At 43.5% G+C, this 22,329-nt stretch overlaps 2 protein-coding genes across 2 annotated transcripts in view; one reads left to right on the top strand and one right to left on the bottom strand.

Annotated features, from left to right (window-relative positions):
* LRRC36 (leucine rich repeat containing 36) overlaps positions 1-21,222 on the bottom strand; it is a 61,639-nt gene extending 40,417 nt beyond the window's left edge. The window contains exons 1-4 of the mRNA XM_010355112.2: positions 21,111-21,222; positions 7,565-7,692; positions 1,800-1,992; positions 330-426 (exon numbers count right to left, since the gene is read on the bottom strand). Of these exons, the coding sequence (XP_010353414.2) occupies positions 330-426; positions 1,800-1,992; positions 7,565-7,692; positions 21,111-21,180 (488 nt within the window). The 5' untranslated portion in view covers positions 21,181-21,222. The remainder of the gene's footprint in view (positions 1-329; positions 427-1,799; positions 1,993-7,564; positions 7,693-21,110) is intronic.
* Positions 21,223-21,299: 77 nt separating this feature from the next.
* KCTD19 (potassium channel tetramerization domain containing 19) overlaps positions 21,300-22,329 on the top strand; it is a 38,790-nt gene continuing 37,760 nt past the window's right edge. Inside the window, exon 1 of the mRNA XM_010355118.2 lies at positions 21,300-21,347. Within this exon, the coding sequence (XP_010353420.1) occupies positions 21,345-21,347 (3 nt within the window). The 5' untranslated portion in view covers positions 21,300-21,344. The remainder of the gene's footprint in view (positions 21,348-22,329) is intronic.

Raw genomic sequence — 22,329 nt, 5'->3', positions numbered from 1 at the left:
ATTGATAACTCTACCGAGAAAGAGTTGGTAAGCATTTATAGGAATAAGTAATCTCATAGTATCCCTATCTATAACCTGTGAACAACAACTTTACAGAATTTATAACAATTATACCCAAAGTTCAAGAAAACAGGAATGTACCCACTGAGGACCAGATTATCATCCCAAATAAATCTCAGCTTTTGCAGAATAAATACTTTTATTCCTGATCTGAGGATTCTTACAATTTGTGGGAAATTTCTGTTGGAAAATGAAGAAAGCTAAGCAGGAATTCACTATTTCCTATGTCCAGAACCAAACTTTAAAAATTTTATAAAGAATCTTCTTACCTTTTTTCCACCTCTAAAAGAAAATTTTCACTGTTGCCCAACTGACTAAAATGCAGCTTGGCAGCTTTTCTCTCACCTTCACGTACAGTTCGGTCATCTGGAGGCAAAAACCGTGGTCTGAGCATGTTTCTTTTTTTGGCATAACCATACTAGTAGTTAATCAGAAAACCATATTCACAGAGGAAAAATTAAGACCAGTCTCATCTTGGTGTGTTAGAGACAGGTCACAAAACAATGCTATTATGTTGTCACTGCAGCAGGCAGTAACTCAGGGAGACTGCGGGGAGCCATAGCGACCACTGCCTCACAGTTGTAACTACCCTTCAGGAAAGCAGAGCTTGGACAGTGAATAATTCAAAGGCCTAATGTTAGGGCAGAAAGTTATACCATTGTCTGAAAGAGTTTACTTAGTTTCCCTACAATGAGTTTCCCAGGACCACGTGAAATCCAACTTTGTATCAATAAGAAATATATACTCGGCCGGGCGCGGTGGCTCAAGCCTGTAATCCCAGCACTTTGGGAGGCCGAGACGGGCGGATCACGAGGTCAGGAGATCGAGACCATCCTGGCTAACACGGTGAAACCCCGTCTCTACTAAAAAATACAAAAAACCAGCCGGGCGAGGTGGCGGGCGCCTGTAGCCCCAGCTGCTCGGGAGGCTGAGGCAGGAGAATGGCTTAAACCCGGGAGGCGGAGCTTGCAGTGAGCTGAGATCCGGTCACTGCACTCCAGCCTGGGCGACAGAGCGAGACTCTGTCTCAAAAAAAAAAAAAAAAAAAAAGAAAGAAATATATACTCAACAATAAAATTATAAGAAAGTCCAGCCTGGGCAACATGATGAAACCCCATCTCTACAAAAAAATACAAAAATTAGCTGGGCATGGTGGCGCATGCCTTTAGTCCCAGCTACTTAGGAGACTGAAATGGGAGAATTGCTTGGGCCCAGGAGGTCCAGGCTGCAGTAAGCCAAGATCATGCCGCTGCACTCAAGCCTGGGCAACAGAGTGAGACCCTGTCTCAAATAAATAAATAAATAAATAAATAAATAAATAATAAAGTAAAATAATAAGAAAATACAGACCAGCTCATTTGAAGGAATATTTCCTGTTTCTTGACAACTAAGCCCCAAATAAATTGTATTAGCTTTCTATTGCTAATACAGTTGCAAAGTTGGGGCACCTGGAAAAATAATTCTCAACCTGGAAATTTTGTGTTGAGGAGGAAGTGGCGGTGAAACCATCAACTGAAGAAAACTAAAGCTGGAAGTAACTGATAAAATCATAGACTGTCATTCAATAAACAATAAAAGAACTCGTCATACATCCTGCCAACACAAAAGAGTTACATAAATATTGACTAATAAACAAATATATCCTGCCAGTGCACACTCTGGGCCAACATCCAAAAGGTTAAGGGGCAGCTGATTTAAAGTTAGATTCTGTGGAAAAGAACAGAGAAGGAAGGTCTTACCTAATTTCTCCAGAGTTTGTAGTGTGTATACAGCAAAGAGCCTATAATCTGTATCTTTCCTTACAACAGGATTAAGTCTCAAATCCAGTTCTTTGAGGAAGGGTAATGGTTGTAGACGGGACACTTCCACTAATGAAGGAATGTTGTTATAATATAAATTCAGGTCTTGGAGTGAACATAAATACTGGATTCCCTACAAGGAAAACACCACATTATGAAATGGCATATTGGTAAAGACTAGGAACCTCATAGATAAAGGTGGAAATATGTTACTTTCCATCCTTAAACATGCTATCTGAGTCCCCAGTGAGAAAGGCAGGGATGGCCGGGCGCGGTGGCTCAAGCCTGTAATCCCAGCACTTTGGGAGGCCGAGACGGGCGGATCACGAGGTCAGGAGATCGAGACCATCCTGGCGAACACGGTGAAACCCCTTCTCTACTAAAAAATATAAAAACTAGCCGGGCGAGGTGGCGGGCGCCTGTAGTCCCAGCTACTTGGGAGGCTGAGGCGGGAGAATGGCGTAAACCCGGGAGGCGGAGCTTGCAGTGAGCTGAGATCCGGCCACTGCACTCCAGCCTGGGCGACAGAGACTCCGCCTCAAAAAAAAAAAAAAAAAAAGAAAGGCAGGGCTGGAACTCCCACTTAACTTGTCTGAAAATAAGACCACTGCAGTCCATGAGCACTGGGTGTTCCATACATAAAATAATTCACATATATAATATATTTCCTTCTTTACAAAATCTGACATTCAAATATCTGCAGTCAATTCTCTACTTCTGTTGGCTCTCCAATTATTCTCCCAATGCAATCCAATCCTTCACAGTGGTTTCCCAGTGGCCAAGCCACATTAGCATTCTCTCACTTTTGTCCCAACCCCTCTCCTGATGCCACAAGCACCTTAATTTTTTTTTTTTTTTTTTTTGAGACGGAGTCTCGCTCTGCCGCCCAGGCTGGAGTGCAATGGCCGGATCTCAGCTCACTGCAAACCCCGCCTCCTGGGTTTACGCCATTCTCCTGCCTCAGCCTCCCAAGTAGCTGGGACTACAGGCGCCCACCACGTCGCCCGGCTAGTTTTTTTGTATTTTTTTTTTTTTTTTTTTTTTTTTGAGACAGAGTCTCGCTCTGTCGCCCGGGCTGGAATGCAGTGGCCGGATCTCAGCTCACTGCAAGCTCCGCCTCCCGGGTTTACTGCCATTCTCCTGCCTCAGCCTCCCGAGTAGCTGGGACTACAGGCGCCGCCACCTCGCCCGGCTAGTTTTTTGTATTTTTTAGTAGAGACGGGGTTTCACCGTGTTAGCCAGGATGGTCTCGATCTCCTGACCTCGTGATCCGCCCGTCTCGGCCTCCCAAAGTGCTGGGATTACAGGCTTGAGCCACCGCGCCCGGCCAAGCACCTTAATTTACAAGAAGGGAGGTAAGCAAAAAAGCTGGTTCTAGGGGAAAGGGGCATGGTTAAAAAAAAAAAGTGTGTGTGTGGTGTGTGTGTGTGTGTGTGTGTGTGTGTTGTGTTATTTTATCTCAGTGCCTCACTTATATGGTCAAAGGACTATTTAGGGAAACAAAACAATGCTATCTCCAAGTCCTCCCTCCTGGCCCAGTCTAGGCTTCCTCTTGTCTTTGTTTTCCTCTTCAGAGTTCCTGCTACCACACAAGCTTCCCATTTAATCAATCAGTCAGATCTCCTTTGCAGAAATGTTCTTCCTTGTTCAGTTCTCTTTCTGTGGATTTAGCAACCCCACCCTCTACCTAACTGGCAACAGTACAATCAGGACTGGCAAACTTGAGAGGAAAAGCCACAATTTTCTTCCTCTGTTGAAACCTGCTATTGAAAAGATTTATTTCATCTTTATGTAGTTAGCTAGTTAGCTGCTTTTGCCCAATACTAAGTTTCAGGACAATTTCAAAACATGTACATATATGTATAATCGCGTACTTTTTTTTTTTGAGACAGCATACCACTCTATCGCCCAGGCTGGAGTGGGCAGGATCAGAGCTCACTGCAGCCCTGACTTCCTGGGCTCAAGTGATCCTCTCGCTTCAGCCCCTGAGTAGCTGGGAATACAGGCATGTGCCACCATACCTGGCTAACTATTTTTTGATTTTTAGTAGAGACAACATCTCACTATGTTGCCCAGGCTGGTCTTGAACTCCTGAGCTCAAGCAATTCTCCTGCCTTGGCCTCCCAAAGTGTTGGGATTACAGGCATGAGCCACTGTGCCTGGCTAATCATATACTTTTAATAGTAAAAATGAAAAAAAAAAAGAGTAAAAACGCTTTCCATAAAAGGAATTCTGTCACTGATAATTATTTCAGAAAGGTGAAATTATTTTCCATCATGTATTTATAAAATGATGTTTCTATTCTCCTCTCATTTAAAATTATCATTTTCTCATTGCAAGAAATTTAGAAAATTCAAAGACACAAAACATTCCCAACACAACCCTGTTTATACTTTGATGAATTTTTTTTTTTCTCCAATTCCATTAACTTCCATATTGTTAATGGGTCAGTGGTGAGGAATAGCTATCAGTGCCCTTGGCCTCACTCTCAGGGCAGTGCACCATTAGGACTGTCTTTCATGGTCTAATGGCCCAGCTCAACTTTTTTTTTTTTCTGAGACAGAATCTTGCTCTGTCACCCAGGCTGGAGTGTAGTGGCACGAACATGGCTCACTGCAGCCTTGAACTCCTGGGGCAAGGGATCCTCCTGCTTCAGTCTCCCAAATAGCTGGGATTATAGGCATGCACCACCAACTATGGTTTTTGTTTGTTTGTTTGGTTTTGTTTTGTAGAGACAGGGTCTTGCTTTGTTGCCCAGGCTAGTCTCAAACTCCTTGCCTCAAGTGATCCTCCTGCCTCAGCCTCCCAAAGTGCTGGGATTATAGACATAAACCACTACACCTGGCTCAAGTAATCTTTTAAGGTCTCTCAGTGTAAAATTAAGGAAACACGGCCAGGTGTGGTGGCTTACGCCTGTAATCCCAGCACTTTGGGAGGCCAAGACAGGTGGATCACAAGGTCAGGAGATTGAGACCATCCTGGCTAACACGGTGAAACCCCGTCTCCACTAAAAATACAAAAAACAAAAAAAAAATTAGCCGGCCGTGGTGGCGGGCACCTGGGTCCCAGTTACTCAGGAGGCTGAGGCAGGAGAATGGCGTGAACCTGGGAGGCAGAGCTTGCAGTGAGCTGAAATTGCGCCACTGCACTCCAGCCTGGGCAACAGCGTGAGACTCCATCTCAAAAAAAAAAAAAAAAAGAATTAAGGAACACTTTCTTATCCTCTCACTTTTACCAGTTGGCATGAATTTATATATTCCCCAAAGTTATACTACGAATAATCGAATAATCACAAAACATTTTCTCCCAGGAAAATTAAACAAAGGGATTCAGAGCTGTTAAAGATTAATATAAAATCACAGATGCGGCTGGGTGTGGTGGCTTATGCCTGTAATCCCAGCACTTTGGAAGGCTGAGGTGGGCAGATCACCTGAGGTCATGAGTTCGAGACCAACCTGGCCAACATGGTGAAACCCTGCCTTTACTAAAAATACAAAAATTAGCTGGGTGTGATGGTGGGCACCTGTAATCTCAGCTACTCAGGAGGCTGAGTCAGGAGAATCTCTTGAACCTGGGAGGCGGAGGTTGCAGTGAGCTGAGATCACACCACTGTATTCCAACCTGGGCGACAGAGACTCTGTCTCAAAAAAATAAATAAATAAAATAAAATCATAGATGCAAAAAATATAGAAAATTAACATTACTGAGTGCTTCCTATATGCCAAGCACTGCACCAGGAGTCTTATATATGTTCTATTTGATTACATGTGTTAACTTGATTTTTTTGTTTGAGACGGAGTCTCACTCTGTTGCCCAGGTTGGTGTGTAGTGGTGCGATCTTGGCTCACTGCAACCTCCGCCTCCCAGGTTCAAGCAATTCTCCTACTTCAGCCTCCCAAGTAGCTGGGACTACAGGAGCTCGCCACCACGCCTGGCTAATTTTTGTATTTTTAGTAGAGACAGGGTTTCACCATGTTGGCCAGGCTGGTCTCGAACTCCCGACCTCGTGATCTGCCTGCCTTGGCCTCCCAAAGTGCTGAGATTACAGGCATTAGCCACCGTGCCCAGCCAACTTGATTTTTTTTTTTTTTTTTTTTTGAGACGGAGTCTCGCTCTATTGCCCAGGCTGGAGTGCAGTGGCACGATCTCGGCTCACTGCAAGCTCCACCTCCTGGGCTCACGCCATTCTGCCTCAGCCTCCCCAGCAGCTGGGACTACAGGCGCCCACCACCATGCCTGGCTAATTTTTTTGTATTTTTAGTAGAGACAGGGTTTCACCGTGTTAGTCAGGATGGTCTCGATCTCCTGACCTCGTGATCCGCCCACCTCAGCCTCCCAAAGTGCTGGGATTACAGGCGTGAGCCACTGCGCCCGGCCGATTTTTAAAAATAGACGTGGGGTCTCACTATATTGCTCAGGCTGGTCTTGAACTCCTGGGCTCAAGCAATCTGCCTGCCTCAGCCTTCCAAAGCACTGGGATTACAGGTGTGAGTCACCATGCCAGCTCTAATTTGATTAATTTTCATAAGTTTTTCACCCAATTTACAGAAATGGAAAGAAAGGAAGTATAAAAACAAATTACAGCAACGTTCACTTAATTATTTAACCTGAAAAAGAATAAACAAACAAAAGAGGAGACCTAAGTAACTCTGAACTAATACTTTCTTTTTATATTTTATCTTTTCATTTTTCAAATTGGATCTTATCACCTGTGAAAGAACTAATCGTTTCTGAAACTGATAGGCCAAATATAAATGGCTGCTAAAAAATAGTCTAAAGACCTAGTTGAACTTGGAGTTGCTGATGTTAGAGTCCTAGATGGAAATTTGATCTTTTTGGGGCTTTTAATCTTTTAGGCCCTTAGCTAAACCTTGGGATTGGGTCTGGATGTGTTGTTGAACAAATATGCCCTAGGAAGTGCAAAACCGGTAGATGACCCAGGAGATCGGTAACTAATCCTGGATAGCATCTGTGAGTCTTTGTCACCCTCGATCTTGCATAGAAAGGCTTTGCCAAGACAGGTATAGAGCTTGGGCAAAATGGGAACATGTCGAAGAAGTAGTATTTCAGGGTCTACCACAAAGAAAACAAAACTTCCATCTCTGTGTGCACACTTACATTTGCAGAGTTCTTTGTAAGTGTTTGCTAATCCACACGCACACTGTTCATGCTTGGTCCCTCCTGCCTTCCTATACTGTCCTCTGCTCCACCATCCCGACTTAAATTTTTCCAAGACTACACCTTCCTTCTCCTCATAGAAAAAATCCACAACAACAACACAGGACTGTGTTTCTCCATGTATGCTCCATGTACCACTATCATCAGAATCCCCTGAGTATGTCCTGAGCCTACCCTAGACCTACTAAATCAGACCAACTCTCACAGTAGGGACTGAGAATCTGTACTTTTACAAGTGTTCTTCATAATTTTTATACACATTAAAATGTATGCATTTGCCTTAGACAGTGATATCTTAATATAGTTTCCCAGAGTATAAAATAAATTCCCCTCCCAATATTTTATAACAAACAATTTAAAATATACTGCAAAGTTGAAAGAATTTTATAATAAATAATTAAACTTAGTTGGGAATCATTTAAAGGGAAGGTCCGATATTCTCCAGGATGACATGATCTATCTCTTATTTCTTCCCATCAAAAAAATAAATTGGGCAGACCTGGCTGGTCACAGAATATAGAACTCACCTTAAGGCTAGTGATCAAATTCCTTGATAAATCTAAGGATCGGAGATTTTTAAAATTTCTGAAGGCATCACCAATGGAATGGATTTTTCCAGCATAAGATCCCTGCAATGAAAGAGACTCCACCAGTTCTGAAAAGAGATCATCAGTAGATATATTATGATCCCTGCTTGGATAAACAGCAGAGTCAGTGAAAATAGGCCTTTCTTCCTCCCATATCTCAACTGTGAAAGGCCCTATATCCAAACCTCATAAGATCAGATCTTCTTTTTAAAAGCAGCAATACGGTCTAATATAGTGACATTGAACGTTAGTTTTATAGAGCCCTTGGGTTTTTCTAATTTCCCTGAATGATGTACTAAAAGTCTCCAAAAGTTCTCGAAACAAAATTGCAAAAGATATTCAGCAACCCCACTTCTAGGATTCAGCCCTATGGATAAGAGCCACAAAATTTTGGCAGGTTATATAAAATATAGCACAAAGATGTCAATTTCAGAGAGGTTTTAAGATAGTAAAAAAAAATCAAAAAGAAAGAAATAGAAAACTGTCAAAGGTCCATCGGTAGAAAAATATAACTAGACAGCCTAAATAATAGTACATTGATACAAAAGACAATATACTACATCTGAGACCTTGTTCAAGTCACTTAACCTCTCTGTGCATCAGTTTCCTCATCTGTAAAATGGGGGTAACAATGGTACTTAATTCATAAGGTGTTACAAGAATTAAATTAATATGTATGTACAAAACATACAACAGCACCTGGCCACATGGTAAGTGCTACACACGTGTTAATTACCATAACACAGTCATTAAAAAGAATGAGGTAGATTTATAGATGCTCACATGGAAAGATCTCTAAGAAATTAAGTGATGGAAAATATGACTTTTTTGCATGTATAACTTTTTAAAGAGAGAGAGAATGTGTGTGTGTGTGTAGAATATACATACACACACACACACACACACACACACACATATATATGAGAAGAAGTAGAGAAAAGTCAACTAGACTTCTTTTTTCTATTTTTTTGAGGAGTCTCACTCTTTCGCCCAAGCTAGAGTGCAGTGGCGTGATCTCAGCTCACTGCAACCTCCACCTCCAGAGTTCAAGCGATTCTCTTGTCTCAACCTCCCAAGTAGCTGGGAATACAGGTGTGCACCACCACACCCTGCTAATTTTTGTATTTCAGTTAGAAATGGGGTTTCGCCAAGCTGCTCTTGAACTCCTGACCACAGGTGATTAACCAGTCTCAGCCTCCCAAAGCACTGGGATTACAGGCATGAGCCACTGAGCCTGGGCATCAACTAGACTACTAACAGCACTGAAAAGAGAACCTGAAAATTGTCAGTAAGAACTCACTAGCAAGGATGGTAGGTCAAACTGAGAATAGCAACCAAAACTGGAAGAGAGTTCTACAGAATCCAATTTGCAGATAAGTGCCAGGAGACTGCACTGAAATGAGATCTTAAGGTGCTAGAGAAGTCTGGGTCCTATAAACTTTATTTTATTTTATTATTTATTTATTTATGTATTGAGATGGAATCTCACTCTTGTCACCCAGGCTGGAGTGCAATGGTACGATCTTGGCTCATTGCAACCTCCACCTCCTGGGTTCAAGTGATTCTCCTGCCTCATCCTCCCAAGTAGGTGGGATTAAGGTGTGCACCACCACGCGTGGCTAATTTTTGTATTTTTAGTAGAGACAGGGTTTCACCATGTTGCCCAGGCTGGTCTCGAACTCCTGAACTCAGGTGATCCGCCTGCCTTGGTTTCCCAAAGTGGCGGGATTACAGGCGTGAGCCATCCTGCCTGGCCCCCATAAGCTTTAAAAAGTCATAAACCAAAGATCCCTTTCAGGATAAGACCCATACCAGGGAGAAATTAGTGGGAGTAGAATCTACCTTGAATGGAGCAGGGACATAGATGCAAAGGAAGTAAAAGGTCCAGATATGAATAGGGGAGGGAAGCAGAGTGGACGGATCCCAGGAAGCATGTAGTATTTTACACTACTTTGTGAACACAACAGAAGAGGGAGATCCAAAACCTTGAAACTAAAAAAGCTATTCTGGCCCACCTTTCCCACCTAAAAGTGTACGAAAACTTAACTGCATTTAAAGAGCCACAGAAAAGGATTATAGTCAAATCTTATATGAGATTATTATTTTTTAAAAAGGAGTAGAATAATACCCCTAAAATTAAAAGCACTCCAGAAAGATACATCCACCAATGAAAACTGTAACTTAATATTTCAAAACAAGCTTAAAGACATCATAGCGATGTAGCAGCTCTCAAAGTATGGTCCCTAAACCCCTGGAGGTCCCTGAGACATGTACAGGGGTCCACAAAGTTAAAACTACTTTTAAAAAAGTATTTTCATGATAATATGAAGACACTAGTTGCCTTTTTTTTTTTTTTTTTTACAGTATTAATATTTACACTTACGGTACAAGAGCAAAAGCTACTGGCACCTTAAGAATGAATCATGGCTAGGTGTGGTGGCTCATGTCTGTAATCCCAACACTTCGGGCACTTTGGGAAGCTAAGGCGGGCAGATCACTTGAGGTCAGGAGTTCAAGACCAGCCTGACCAACACAGTGAAACCGCGTCTCTACCAAAAATACAAAATTTAGCCAGGCATGGTGGCACATGCCTGTGGTCCCAGCTACTCAGGAGGCTAGGACAGGAGAATCGCTTGAATCCAAGAGACAGGGGTTGCAGTGAGCCGAGATCGCACCACTACACTCCAGCCTGGGTGACAGAGCAAGACTCTGTCTAAAAAAAAAAAAAAAAAAAAAAAAAATTCAACTTCCAAGCAGAAATTAGAAATTTGAAAAGCTTATACCTGCCACCATGAACTTGACAGCTTCTCAACCCTTGAAAGATTTTTCAAATGACATTGATGATGATATTAACAAACATGATTTCTAAACATCATATAATCAAATTTGTCAATATTTGGAAGATCTACATAACTTGGTGAGTCAATATTTTCAAATGACCAATGCGTAATGTTACAAAATCATGCGTGGGTAAAAGATTCATCCATATGTAAGATATACCAGTAGATTTTGAAGTAACAGTACAAAAATTTCATTGATGTTATTTCAGATTGCACATTCAACTAAACTTTAAGAAACTATCACTTATCCTGTTTTCATATTGTATCAAAGAATAATATAAAAAATTCGATGAAAGACTATTAAAATATTCCTTCCTTTTCTAACTACATTTCTGTATGAGGCCAGACTTTTTTCACATATTTCAAGCAAAACAATATATCATAACACATTAAATACAGAAGCAGGTATGAGAATCTAGCTGTCTTATTTTAAACAAAACATGAAGGAGGTTTGCAAGAATATCAATCAGTGATACTTTCCTCACTGTTTTTTTATTTTGGGAAATATAGTTATTTTTCTTAAAAATATTTATATTAACATATAATGTCTATGTTATGGTTACCTATTAATAAGAAATATTTTAAATTTTTCTCAGTTTTAATTTCTGTATGGTAGATATTAGTAGATACAGTCCACATTAACAAAAGCTCTTGAGGTCCTCAATAATTTTTTTTTTTTTGAGACGGAGTTTCACTCTTGTTGCCCAGGCTAGAGTGCAATGGTGCCATCTCAGCTCACCACAACCTCTGCCTCCTGGGTTCAAGCGATTCTCCTGCCTCAGCCTCCCAAGTAGCTGGAATTACAGATATATGCCACCACGTCTGGCTAATTTTGTATTTCTGGTAGGGATAGAGTTTCCCATGTTGGGAACTCCCAACCTCAGGTAACCCACCCTCCTCGGCCTCCCAAAGTGCTGGGATTACAGGCATGAACCACCACGCCCAGCCCTCAATAATTTTTTAAGGTGTAAAGGGATTTGAGACACAAAAATGTGGGAATTAACTGAAAAATGTAAATTAGACAAATTCAGAAAGATGATTAAAAAGGAAAAAAAAAGATTTGAATATAGAGAAGGCAGAATTCAAGAAATAATAAAAATTAGGCTAGGTGCGGTGGCTCATGCCTATAATCCCAGAACTTTGGGAGGCAGAGGTGGGTGGACCACCTGAGGCCAGGAGTTCGAGACCAGACTGACCAGCATGGCAAAACCCTGTCTCTACTAAAAATACAAAAAAAATTAGCCGGGCATGGTGGCACATGCCTATAATCCCAGCTACTCAGAAGGCTGAGGCAGGAGAATCGCTTGAACCCAGGAGGCGGAGGCTGCAGTGAGCTGAGATCACGCCATTGCACTCCAGCCTGGGCAACAAGAGTGAAACTCCATCTCAAAAAAAAAAAAAAAAAGAAAAGAAAAGAAAAGAAAGAAATAATAAAAATTAAAAGGTCATTTTTGAAATGAAGACCAAAGAATGAAAATAAGAGCACAAAAGAACAATAGAATAACTCCACTTCTGGGTATATATCCAAAAGAATTGAAAGCAAGGACCTGAACAAATATTTGTACACCAACATCTATAGCAGCATTATTCACAATATCCAAAAGATGAAAACAACCCAAATGCCCATCAACAGATGAATGAATAAACAAAAATGTGGTATATTCACAAGAGGGACTATCACTTAGCCATAAAAAGGAATGATGGGCCTGGCACGGTGGCTCAAATCTATAATCCCTGCACTTTGGGAGGCCAAGGTAGGCAGATCATTTGAGGCCAGGAGTTTGAGACAAGCCTAGGCAACATAGTAGGACTCTGTCTCTACAAAAAATAAAAAAAAATTAGCCGAGTGTGGTAGCACAGGCCAGCGGTCCTAGCTACTTGGTAGGCTGAAGTGGAAGGATCACTTGAAACCAGGAATTCGAGGCTACAGTGAGTCATGATGGCACCACTGCACTCCAACCTAGGCAACCAAGTAAGATTACCCTATTTCCAAAAAAAAAAAAAAAAAAAGTAGGCAAAAGAAAAACTGGATGCAGTGGCACGTACCTGTAGTCCCAGCTACTGGGGAGGCTGAGACAGAAGGATTGCTTGAGCCCAGAAGTTCAAGTCCAGCCTGGGCAATATAGCAAGACCCTATCTCTAATAAACAGTAAAAATAACCCCAAACCAGACACTCCACTAAACAAACATATGAAAAAATGGTCAACATCATACATCATTAGGAAATTACAAATTAAAATGAGATACCACTATAAATTTGTTAGAATGGCCCAAATCTTAAAATTTGACAATGCTAAATGTTGGTGAGGATGTGGGGCAAAAGGAACTCTCATTCATTGCCAGTGGGAATACAAAATGGTGAAGCTACCTAAGAAGACAACTTGGCAGTTTCTCGCAAAGCTAAACACAATCTTATTATACGATCTAGTAAATCCCTTGGTATTTACTCAAGTGAGTTGAAACTTTATGTCCACCCCCAAACCTACACATGAATGTTTACAGCAGCTTTCTTCATAATTACCAAAACTTGGTAGCAACCAAGATGTCCTTCAACAGGTAAATGGATAAGCAAACAATGGTACATCCACAGAGTGGAATATTATTCAGCAATAAAAAGAAATGGGCTATCAACCATGGAAAGACATGGTTTAAATACATATTGCTAAGTGAAAGAAATCAGTTTGAAAGGTTACATACTATATGATTCCAACTATATGACATTCTGAAAAAGGCAACAATAAAAAGATCAGTGGTTGTCAGGAGTTTGGGGTGAGGGAGGGATAAACAGATGGTGGGACACAGGGGATTTTTAGGTTAGTAAAACTGATATTATAATGGTGGACACGACTGGCCAGGCTCGGTGGCTCATGCTTATAATCCCAGCACTTTGGGAGATCGGGGCAGGTGAATCACCTGAGGTTGGGAGTTCGGGACCAGCCTGGCCAACATGGTGAAATCCCGTCTCTACTAAAAATTTAAAAACTAGCCAGGCATGGTGGCACACGCCTGCAGTCCCAGCTACTCGGGAGGATGAGGCATGAGAATCACTTGAACCCAGGAGGCAGAGGTTGCAGTGAGCTGAGATCATGCCACTGCATTCCAGCCTGGGCAACAGAGCATGACTGTGCCTCAAAAAATAATAAAAAATAATGGTGGAGGGCCCGGCGCGGTGGCTCACGCCTGTAATCCCAGCACTTTGGGAGGCTGAGGCAGGTGGATCACGAGGTCAGGAGATCGAGACCACGGTGAAACCCCATCTCTACTAAAAATACAAAAAATTAGCCGGGCACGGTGATGGGCGCCTGTAGTCCCAGCAACTCGGAAGGCTCAGGCAGGAGAATGGCGTGAACCCGGGAGGCTGAGCTTGCAGTGAGCTGAGATCGCGCCACTGCACTCCAGCCTGGGAGACAGAGCAAGACTGTCTCAAAAAATTAAAATAAAATAAAATAAAATTGGTGGACATGACATGATTGTCAAAAACCACAGAACTGTACAACATGAAAAGTGAGCGCTAGGCCGGGCGCGGTGGCTCAAGCCTGTAATCCCAGCACTTTGGGAGGCTGAGACGGGTGGATCACAAGGTCAGCAGATCGAGACCATCTTGGTTAACACGGTGAAACCCCGTCTCTACTAAAAAATACAAAAAACTAGCCGGGTGAGGTGGCGGGCGCCTGTAGTCCCAGCTACTCGGGAGGCTGAGGCAGGAGAATGGCGTAAACCCGGGAGGCGGAGCTTGCAGTGAGCTGAGATCCGGCCACTGCACTCCAGCCTGGGCGACACAGCGAGACTCCGTCTCAAAAAAAAAAAAAAGAAAAAAAGAAAAGTGAGCGCTAATGTAAACTATGAACTTTAGTTAATAATAACATCAATATTGGTTCATAAATCGTAATATACCACAATAATGCAAGATATTAAAATTAAGGGAAACGGGGTGGGTGGGGAGAGGTGCAAGGGAGGTAAGGGTATATGAGAACTCTCTGTACTTTATGCCCAATTTCTCTGTAAACCTAAAACTGCTCTAAAAAATAAAGTCTATTAATTTTTTTAAAAAAGGTATGAAGTATTGATACATGCTAAAATATGAATGACTAATGAAAATACCATACTAAGTCAAAGAAGCCAGACAGAAAAGGCTACATGTTATTTGATTCCAATGATATGAAATACCCAGCAGAGGTAAATCCACAGAGACAGAAAGCAGTTTAGTGGTTGCCAGGAGCCGGGGGTAGTGGGAAATGAGGTGTGACTGCCTAATGGGTTGATGAAAATGTTCTGGAACCATATATAGATAGTGATGATGCTTGAACAACATTGTAAATGTACAAAATGATCCGGAATTATATATATATATATATATATATATATATTTTTTTTTTTTTTTTTTTTTTTTTTGAGACGGAGTCTCGCTCTGTTGCCCGGGCTGGAGTGCAGTGGCCGGATCTCAGCTCACTGCAAGCTCCGCCTCCCGGGTTACGCCATTCTCCTGCCTCAGCCTCCCAAGTAGCTGGGACTACAGGCGCCCGCCACCTCGCCCGGCTAGTTTTTTGTATTTTTTAGTAGAGACGGGGTTTCACCATGTTAGCCAGGATGGTCTCGATCTCCTGACCTCGTGATCCGCCCGTCTCGGCCTCCCAAAGTGCTGGGATTACAGGCTTGAGCCACCGCGCCCGGCCGAATTATATATTTTTTAAATGGGGCCGGGAGTGGTGGTTCATGCCTGTAATCCTAGCACTTTGGGAGGCAGAGGCAGGTGGATCACTTGAAGTCAGGAGTTTGAGACCAGCCTGGCCAACATGGTGAAACCCTGTCTCTACTAAAAATACAAATATTAGCAGGGTATGGTGGCACACACCTGCAGTCCAACCTACTCGGGATGCTGAGGCAGGAGAATTGCTTGAACCTGGGATAGAGGTTACATTGAGCTGAGGTCGGGCCACTGCACTCCAGGCTGAGCAACAGGGCAAGACTCTTGTCTCAAAATAAATAAATAAATAATAAAATGGTGAACTTTATAGTATGTGAATTATATATATATATATATATATTTGTTTTGTTTTGTTTTGTTTTTTTTTTTGAGACGGAGTCTCACTCTGTCACCCATGCTGGAGTGCAGTGGCCGGATCTCAGCTCACTGCAAGCTCCGCCTCCTGGGTTCACGCCATTCTCCTGCCTCAGCCTCCCGAGTAGCTGGGACTACAGGCGCCCGCCACCTCGCCCGGCTAGTTTTTTGTATTTTTTAGTAGAGACGGGGTTTCACCGTGTTAGCCAGGATGGTCTCGATCTCCTGACCTCGTGATCCACCCGTCTCGGCCTCCCAAAGTGCTGGGATTACAGGCTTGAGCCACCGCGCCCGGCCATATTTTTAAAATGCAACAAATCAAGTAGTCTCTCTAATGAAAACCATTACATTTACAGCTCATTTGGAAATTGAATTAACAACCTTTAACAAAGCTTGTTTATAATGACAATGAATGTTTCTAATAATTAAAACTTTTTTTTTTTTTTTTTGAGATGGAGTTTTGCTCTCATTACCCAGACTGGAGTGCAATGGCATGATCTCGGCTCACTGCAACCTCCGCCTTCTGGGTTCAAGCAATTCTTCTGCCTCAGCCTCCCAAGTAGCTGGGATTACAGGCATGCGCCACCACACCCAGCTAATTTTTGTATTTTTAGTAGACATGGGGTTTCACCATGCTGGCCAGGCTGGTCTCAAACTCCCAACCTCAGGTGATCTGCCCCCCTTGACCTCCCAAAGTGCTGGGATTACAGGCTTGAGCCACCGCGCCCGGCAAAACTTTTTTAAAAAGATCTCAGGAGTCAACTTGAAAGATCACCTATTGGCCGGGCGCAGCCTGGGCGACAGAGCGAGACTCCATCTCAAAAAAAAAAAAAAAAAGAAAGATCACCTATTAACTAAAGTTAGAATAAACTGCATATCTATAACGGATTAAAACATACATTGAAATATATTGCTATGGTTTGAATGTCCCCTCCAAAACTCATGATGAAATGTATTAATTTATTCAGAGATAGGGTCTGGCTCTGTCACCCAGGCTGGAGTGCAATGACACTATCATAGTGCACTGCAGCCTACAACTCCTGGGGTCAGAGGATCCTTCCACTTTAGCCTCCTAAGTAGCTGGGACTATGGGTACACACCACCACACTCAGTTAATTTTTAAATTTTTTGTAGAGACAGGATCTTGCTATGTTGCCCAGGCTGGTCTCAAATACCTGACCTCATCCTCCTCCCTGGCCTCCCAAAGTGTGTAAGCCACCGCCATGCCCAGCTTTCATGTTGAAACATAATTGCCAATGTAACAGTACTGGGAGGTGGGGCCTCTAAGAGGTGATTAGGTCAATGGTGGCTTCATGCTGTTATGGTGGAGTTAGTTATCATGGGAGTTAGTTATCCTAATAAAGGAATGAGTTCAGTCTTCTCTTTCTCTTTCTCTCTCTCTCTCTCTCTCTCTCTCTCTCTCTCTCTCTCTCTCTCTCTCTCATCTCATGCATGCACCCTCTGCCCTTCCACTATGGAATGACCCTCACCAGATGCTGGCACCATGCTCTTGGACTTCCCAGCCTCCAGAACCATGAGCCAAATCAACTTCTCTTCTTTATAAATTACCCAGTCTATGGTATTCTGTTATGACAAGAGAAAAGGGACTAAGACATTGATTGATTGATTCATTGGTTGATTGATTGAGACTGAGTCTCACTCTTTCTTTTTTTCTTTTTTTTTTTTTTTTTGAGACGGAGTCTCACTCTGTCACCCAGGCTGGAGTGCAGTGGCCGGATCTCAGCTCACTGCAAGCTCCACCTCCCGGGTTTACGCCATTCTCCTGCCTCAGCCTCCGGGTAGCTAGCACTACAGGCGCCCGCCACCGCACCCGGCTAGTTTTTTGTATTTTTTTAGTAGAGACGGGGTTTCACCATGTTAGCCAGGATGGTCTGGATCTCCTGACCTCGTGATCCGCCTGTCTCGGCCTCCCAAAGTGCTGGGATTACAGGCTTGAGCCACCGTGCCCAGCCCGAGTCTCACTCTTTCATCCTGTGAATGCAGTGGTGTGATCTACTTCCCAAGCTGAAGGGATTCTCCTGCCTCAGCCTCCTGAATAGCTGGGATTATAGGCGCCTGCCACCATGCCAGTCTAGTTTTTTTTTTTTGTATTTTTAGTAAAGACAAGGTTTTGCCATGTTAGCCAGACTGGTCTTGAGCTCCTGACCTCAGGTGATCCATCCGCCTTGGCCTCCCAAAGTGCCGGGATTACAGGTATGAGCCACCATGCCCGGCCCTAAGACATATATTTAAATCGATGAGTTTATAATGATACTGAAAAAGCAAAACAGTCCTCACTGGTCATCTTTGGAGAATGCTAAGAAAATAAATCATCATTCTGAAAGCTGGTATATAATGTGGAAAAAAAATCAAGCTTTTATGCTGGCTTTCCTATACAAACTGCACCTCAGGATAAGCAAACAGTTGATGTGAGGAAATTTCTCTTTATGGAAGTATTACAGTTAATGAAGAAAAATGAAAGAAACAGACAATTACCATTTTGTAATCCCTAATCAATTAACTTAGGTAATCATATTCAATGGCTGATATCACAAAAAGAAAGAACACTAGGCACCATATACTTCCTAACATAAACATACACCATTACCTATGAAATTGTCTTGCAAAAAAAAAATAATAATAATAATAATCCAACCTGAATCTGATTAAGCCTCATCCAACTACCAATTCACAGGAAGCACAGGGAACACGGGAAAATGTTAAACATCTTAGGAATGCAATGAGCAAAATTCAGGTTATAGTAAACTCTTTCGAAGCCAGTTTCTTCAAAAATAATTGAAAATGCGAGGGAAAAAAAGGGGGAGCCTACATATCAAATAAGACTTAAGACATATATAAACCAATTGCAATATATGGACCATATATGGATTCTTATTTTATTTTATTTTATTTTTTAGATGGAGCCTTGCTCTGTCGCCCAGGCTGGAGTGCACTGGCGCGATCTCAGCTCACTACAACCTCTGTCTCTCAGGTTCAAGTGATTCTTCTGCCTCAGCCTCCCAAGTAGTTGGGATTACAGGTATGAGCCATCATGTCAGGCTAATTTTTGTATTTTTAATACAGACGGGGTTTCACCATGTTGGCCAGGCTGGTCTTGAACTCCTGGCTTCCAGTGATCTGCCCACCTTGGCCTCCCAAAGTGCTGGGATTACAGGCATGAGCCACCACACCCGGCCATGGACTCTAATTTTAAAAAAATTATAGGACAATTGGGGAAATAAGAACACTAGTTGGATATTTCATGATATCAGGAAATTACTGTTCACTTTTGGAGGCCGAGTCACTTAAGGTCAGGAGTTCAAGACTAGCCTGGCAAGCATGGTGAAATCCTGTCTCTACTAAAAATACAAAAAAAATTAGCCGGGCGTGGTGGTGCACGCCTGAAATCCCAGCTACTCAGGAAGCTGAGGCAGGAGAATTGCTTGAACCCAGGAAGCAAAGGTTGCAGTGAGCTGAGATCATGCCACTGCACCCCAGCCTGGGCGACAGAGCCAGACTCCATCTCAAAAACAAAACAAAACCAAAAAAAGAAGTTACTGTTAAATTTTTTAGGTTGCATATGTGATTTTTTTAAAGTAATCTTATCTTTTAAAAATATATACTGGCCGGGTGCTATGGCTTGCGCTTATAATCCCAGTTCTATTTAGGGAGGCTGAGGTGGGTGGCTCACTTGAGGTCAGGAGTTCAAGACCAGCTTGGCCAAGATGGCAAAACCCCGTCACTACTAAAAATATAAAATTAGCTGGGTGTGGTGGTGGGTGCCTGTAGTCCCAGCTACTCGGGAGGCTGAGGCAGGAGAATCACTTGAAATGGGGAGGCAGAGATTACAGTGAGCCAAGATCACGCCACTGCACTCCAGCCTGGGTGACAGAGCAAAACTCTATCTGAAAAATAATAAAATAAATAAATAAATAAATAAATAAATAAAATACATACTGAAATATTTATGGAGGAAATCATATACTTGAAATTTGCTTCAAAATAGTCAGTGTAGGGGTTTGGGGGTGGGTGGAGGATAGGTGAGGTATACATGAAAGAAGCTTGGCCATGAATTGATGATAACTGTTGAGGTAGGCTAATGGAGTTTATTATTCTGTTATCTCTACTTTTGTATATATTTGAAAATTGCCATAATATAAAATAATAAAATAAGTAATATATGCTTATATATGTAGAGAATATTTCTGGAAAACTATACAAGATACTGGTTACAGTAATTGCCTTTAGGAAGGGGAAGTAGGCCTATGAGACAGGGATGGGGGAGTCAAGACTTTCTTCTCACTGTACAATTATTATATTACCCACAGAATAAATTAATTGAATTATTTAACAGTCAAAATGAGTAAATAATTACATATTTTCCCCTCTCTACCAAATAATTAATCATTAGACTACTGACATGCTCTAATATATCCTGCTCTGTCATAACTGTTCTTGACTGCACATCATACACTTCAGCTACCATCCATTTCTGTAGTCTCTTTTACAGCTAAAATTTTCAGCAAAAGTTCTTACTTTCACTGTCTCTTCCCCTCAAATATCATTCCCTTTTTCAGCCCACTCCATCTGGTTTCCCTCCTCCCCACTCTCCCAAAACTCCCTGTCAAGGTCACCAGTTAGTTAGGTGTTGCTAAATCTAACAGACACTCTGCATTTAAGTTGCTCAACCTGTCAATAGCATTTGGCATAGCTGGCCATTGCTGTTACCATACACTACCCCTTCTCAAATTCCAAGATACCACATTCTTCCTCTTTTCAACCTCTAAACACTGAAATATTCCAAGGTTGAGTCTTAGCTTTCTTTCACTTCTCCATCGACATTCTCTCCTTAGCTGAGTTCATCCACTCCCGTGGCTTTAAATACCACCTATTGCTAATGTCTCCAAAATTTACATCTCTAACTCTGACCTCTCCTCTGAGGTCCAGACCCATATATCCAACTGCCTACTAGGTATCCTACACTTGGATGTCTAATAGGAATTTTATTTATTATTTATTTATTTATTTATTTTTGAGACGGAGTCTCTCTGTCGCCCAGGCTGCAGTGCAGTGGTGCGATCTCGGCTCACTGCAACCTCCGCCTCCCGGGTTCAAGCGATTCTCCTGCCTCAGCCTCCCGAGTAGCTGGGATTACAGACATAAGCCACCATGCCCGGCTAATTTTTGTATTTTAGTAGAGACGGGGTTTCACCATGTTGGCCAGGCTCAGGTGATCCACCCGCCTCCGCCTCCCAAAGTGCTGGGATTACAGGGGTGAGCCACCGCCCCCGGCAGTTCTGTCACCTGCCGCAGGGTCCCCTGTTAACCTTGTTTCTCCTTCCCTACTTCACACTCCCCTCTTCTCTCTCAACTCCTCGGGCTCTGCCCCACACTCCCCGGTTACTTCAGTTCCTCCACCTCCCTCTAACCTTCTGCCTCAAGTTACCCACCGCCCCGCTCAGCCTCAGGTACCGCTTCTCTGTGGTTCTCTCTCCTCTATCTCAGGTTCCCCTGCTTCCACCTCAGTTCTCTTTCCACAGCTTCTGACCCTATGTTCCCGGTCCACAACCTCCCGGCCAGACCCTACCCGGCTGCTCCAGCGTCAGCGCCCCCAGGCGGCGGATGCCTTCCTCGTCCAGCTCCCACTGCTCCGCCATCTCCTCCCGCCGCTCACCTGCCGCCGCCCGCGAGAACACCCGGCGCACGCCAGGTCCCGCCCACTGCCACGCCCCCAACCCCCACCTCCCGCGCGCCGCCGCGACCCCGGGAGCCGTTATTGGCCGGGTCACAAGCCCGTTGGCCTGCAGCTGAAGCCGTGACCATGGTACGGAGCCCGCCCTGGCGGGGGCGCCAAAAGCACCAAAGCGGCAAATGGGGGACGCTGTGGCCAAGGATTAGGGCTACGTGGTCCGAGACCTGGTCTGGGGAACGGAGGAGAGGGAGGGGCCTCCACCTGGGAAGGATTTGGGGGGCTGTCTCTGAGGAGTTAGAAGAACGCGGTCTTGAGGGATGAAGTGTTCTGGCTCTGAGGATGTGGGGAACTCCGGGTCTGAGGGCTGGGGGTGTGCCGCTTTGACGGGGTGGTCTTCGCATCTCAGCGCTGGGGGATGCTGACTCTGGGGCAAGGCAAGGTTGTGTGTGAAGGGGGGATCCAGATCTGAAGGACTGGAGCGTGGGGACAGAACTCTGAGGCATAATGGGGAGCTCCAGATCTGAAAGGTTGGGAATCCTGGCTCTAAGGAGTTGTGGTCCTGTCTTCAGAGTATGAGGAGGTTCTAGCTCTAGAAATTGAGTTGGACGGGGTGGGCGCGGTGGCTCACGCCTGTAATCTCAGCACTTTGGGAGGCCGAGGTGGGCAGATCACCCGAGGTCAGGAGTTCAAGACCAGCCTGGCCAAGATGGTGAAACCCTATCTCTACTAAAAATACAAAAATTAGTTGGGCGTGGTGGCACGGCCTGCAGTCCCAGCTACTCTGGAGGCTGAGGCAGGAGAATTGCTTGAACCCGGGAGGTGGAGGTTGCAGTGAACCGAGATTGCACCACTGCACTCCAGCCTGGGCAACCTGGGTGACAGAGCCAGACCTTGTCTCAAAAAAACACAATAATAATAATAATAATAATAATAATAATAATGATAAGCAATTTACTTGGACGGAGCTTCTTTGGGGTAGAGGGATCAGCGTGGGAAAGAGAGAAGCTCTTTGTAATGGGGTGGGGATGACTGCTTTAGGGCTATCCCGTTTCCTGAAGTCAGTCTGGCAAGAAGCCTTTTGTCTTTCAAGCACCACAGGTCCCCCTAACCTTGC

The sequence above is a fragment of the Rhinopithecus roxellana genome, chromosome 20 (genome assembly GCF_007565055.1).
Source record: "Rhinopithecus roxellana isolate Shanxi Qingling chromosome 20, ASM756505v1, whole genome shotgun sequence".
In the NCBI taxonomy this organism is placed as follows: Eukaryota; Metazoa; Chordata; class Mammalia; order Primates; family Cercopithecidae; genus Rhinopithecus; species Rhinopithecus roxellana.
Note: the sequence above shows the minus strand (reverse complement) of the source record. Positions and strands in the feature narration are given on the sequence as shown.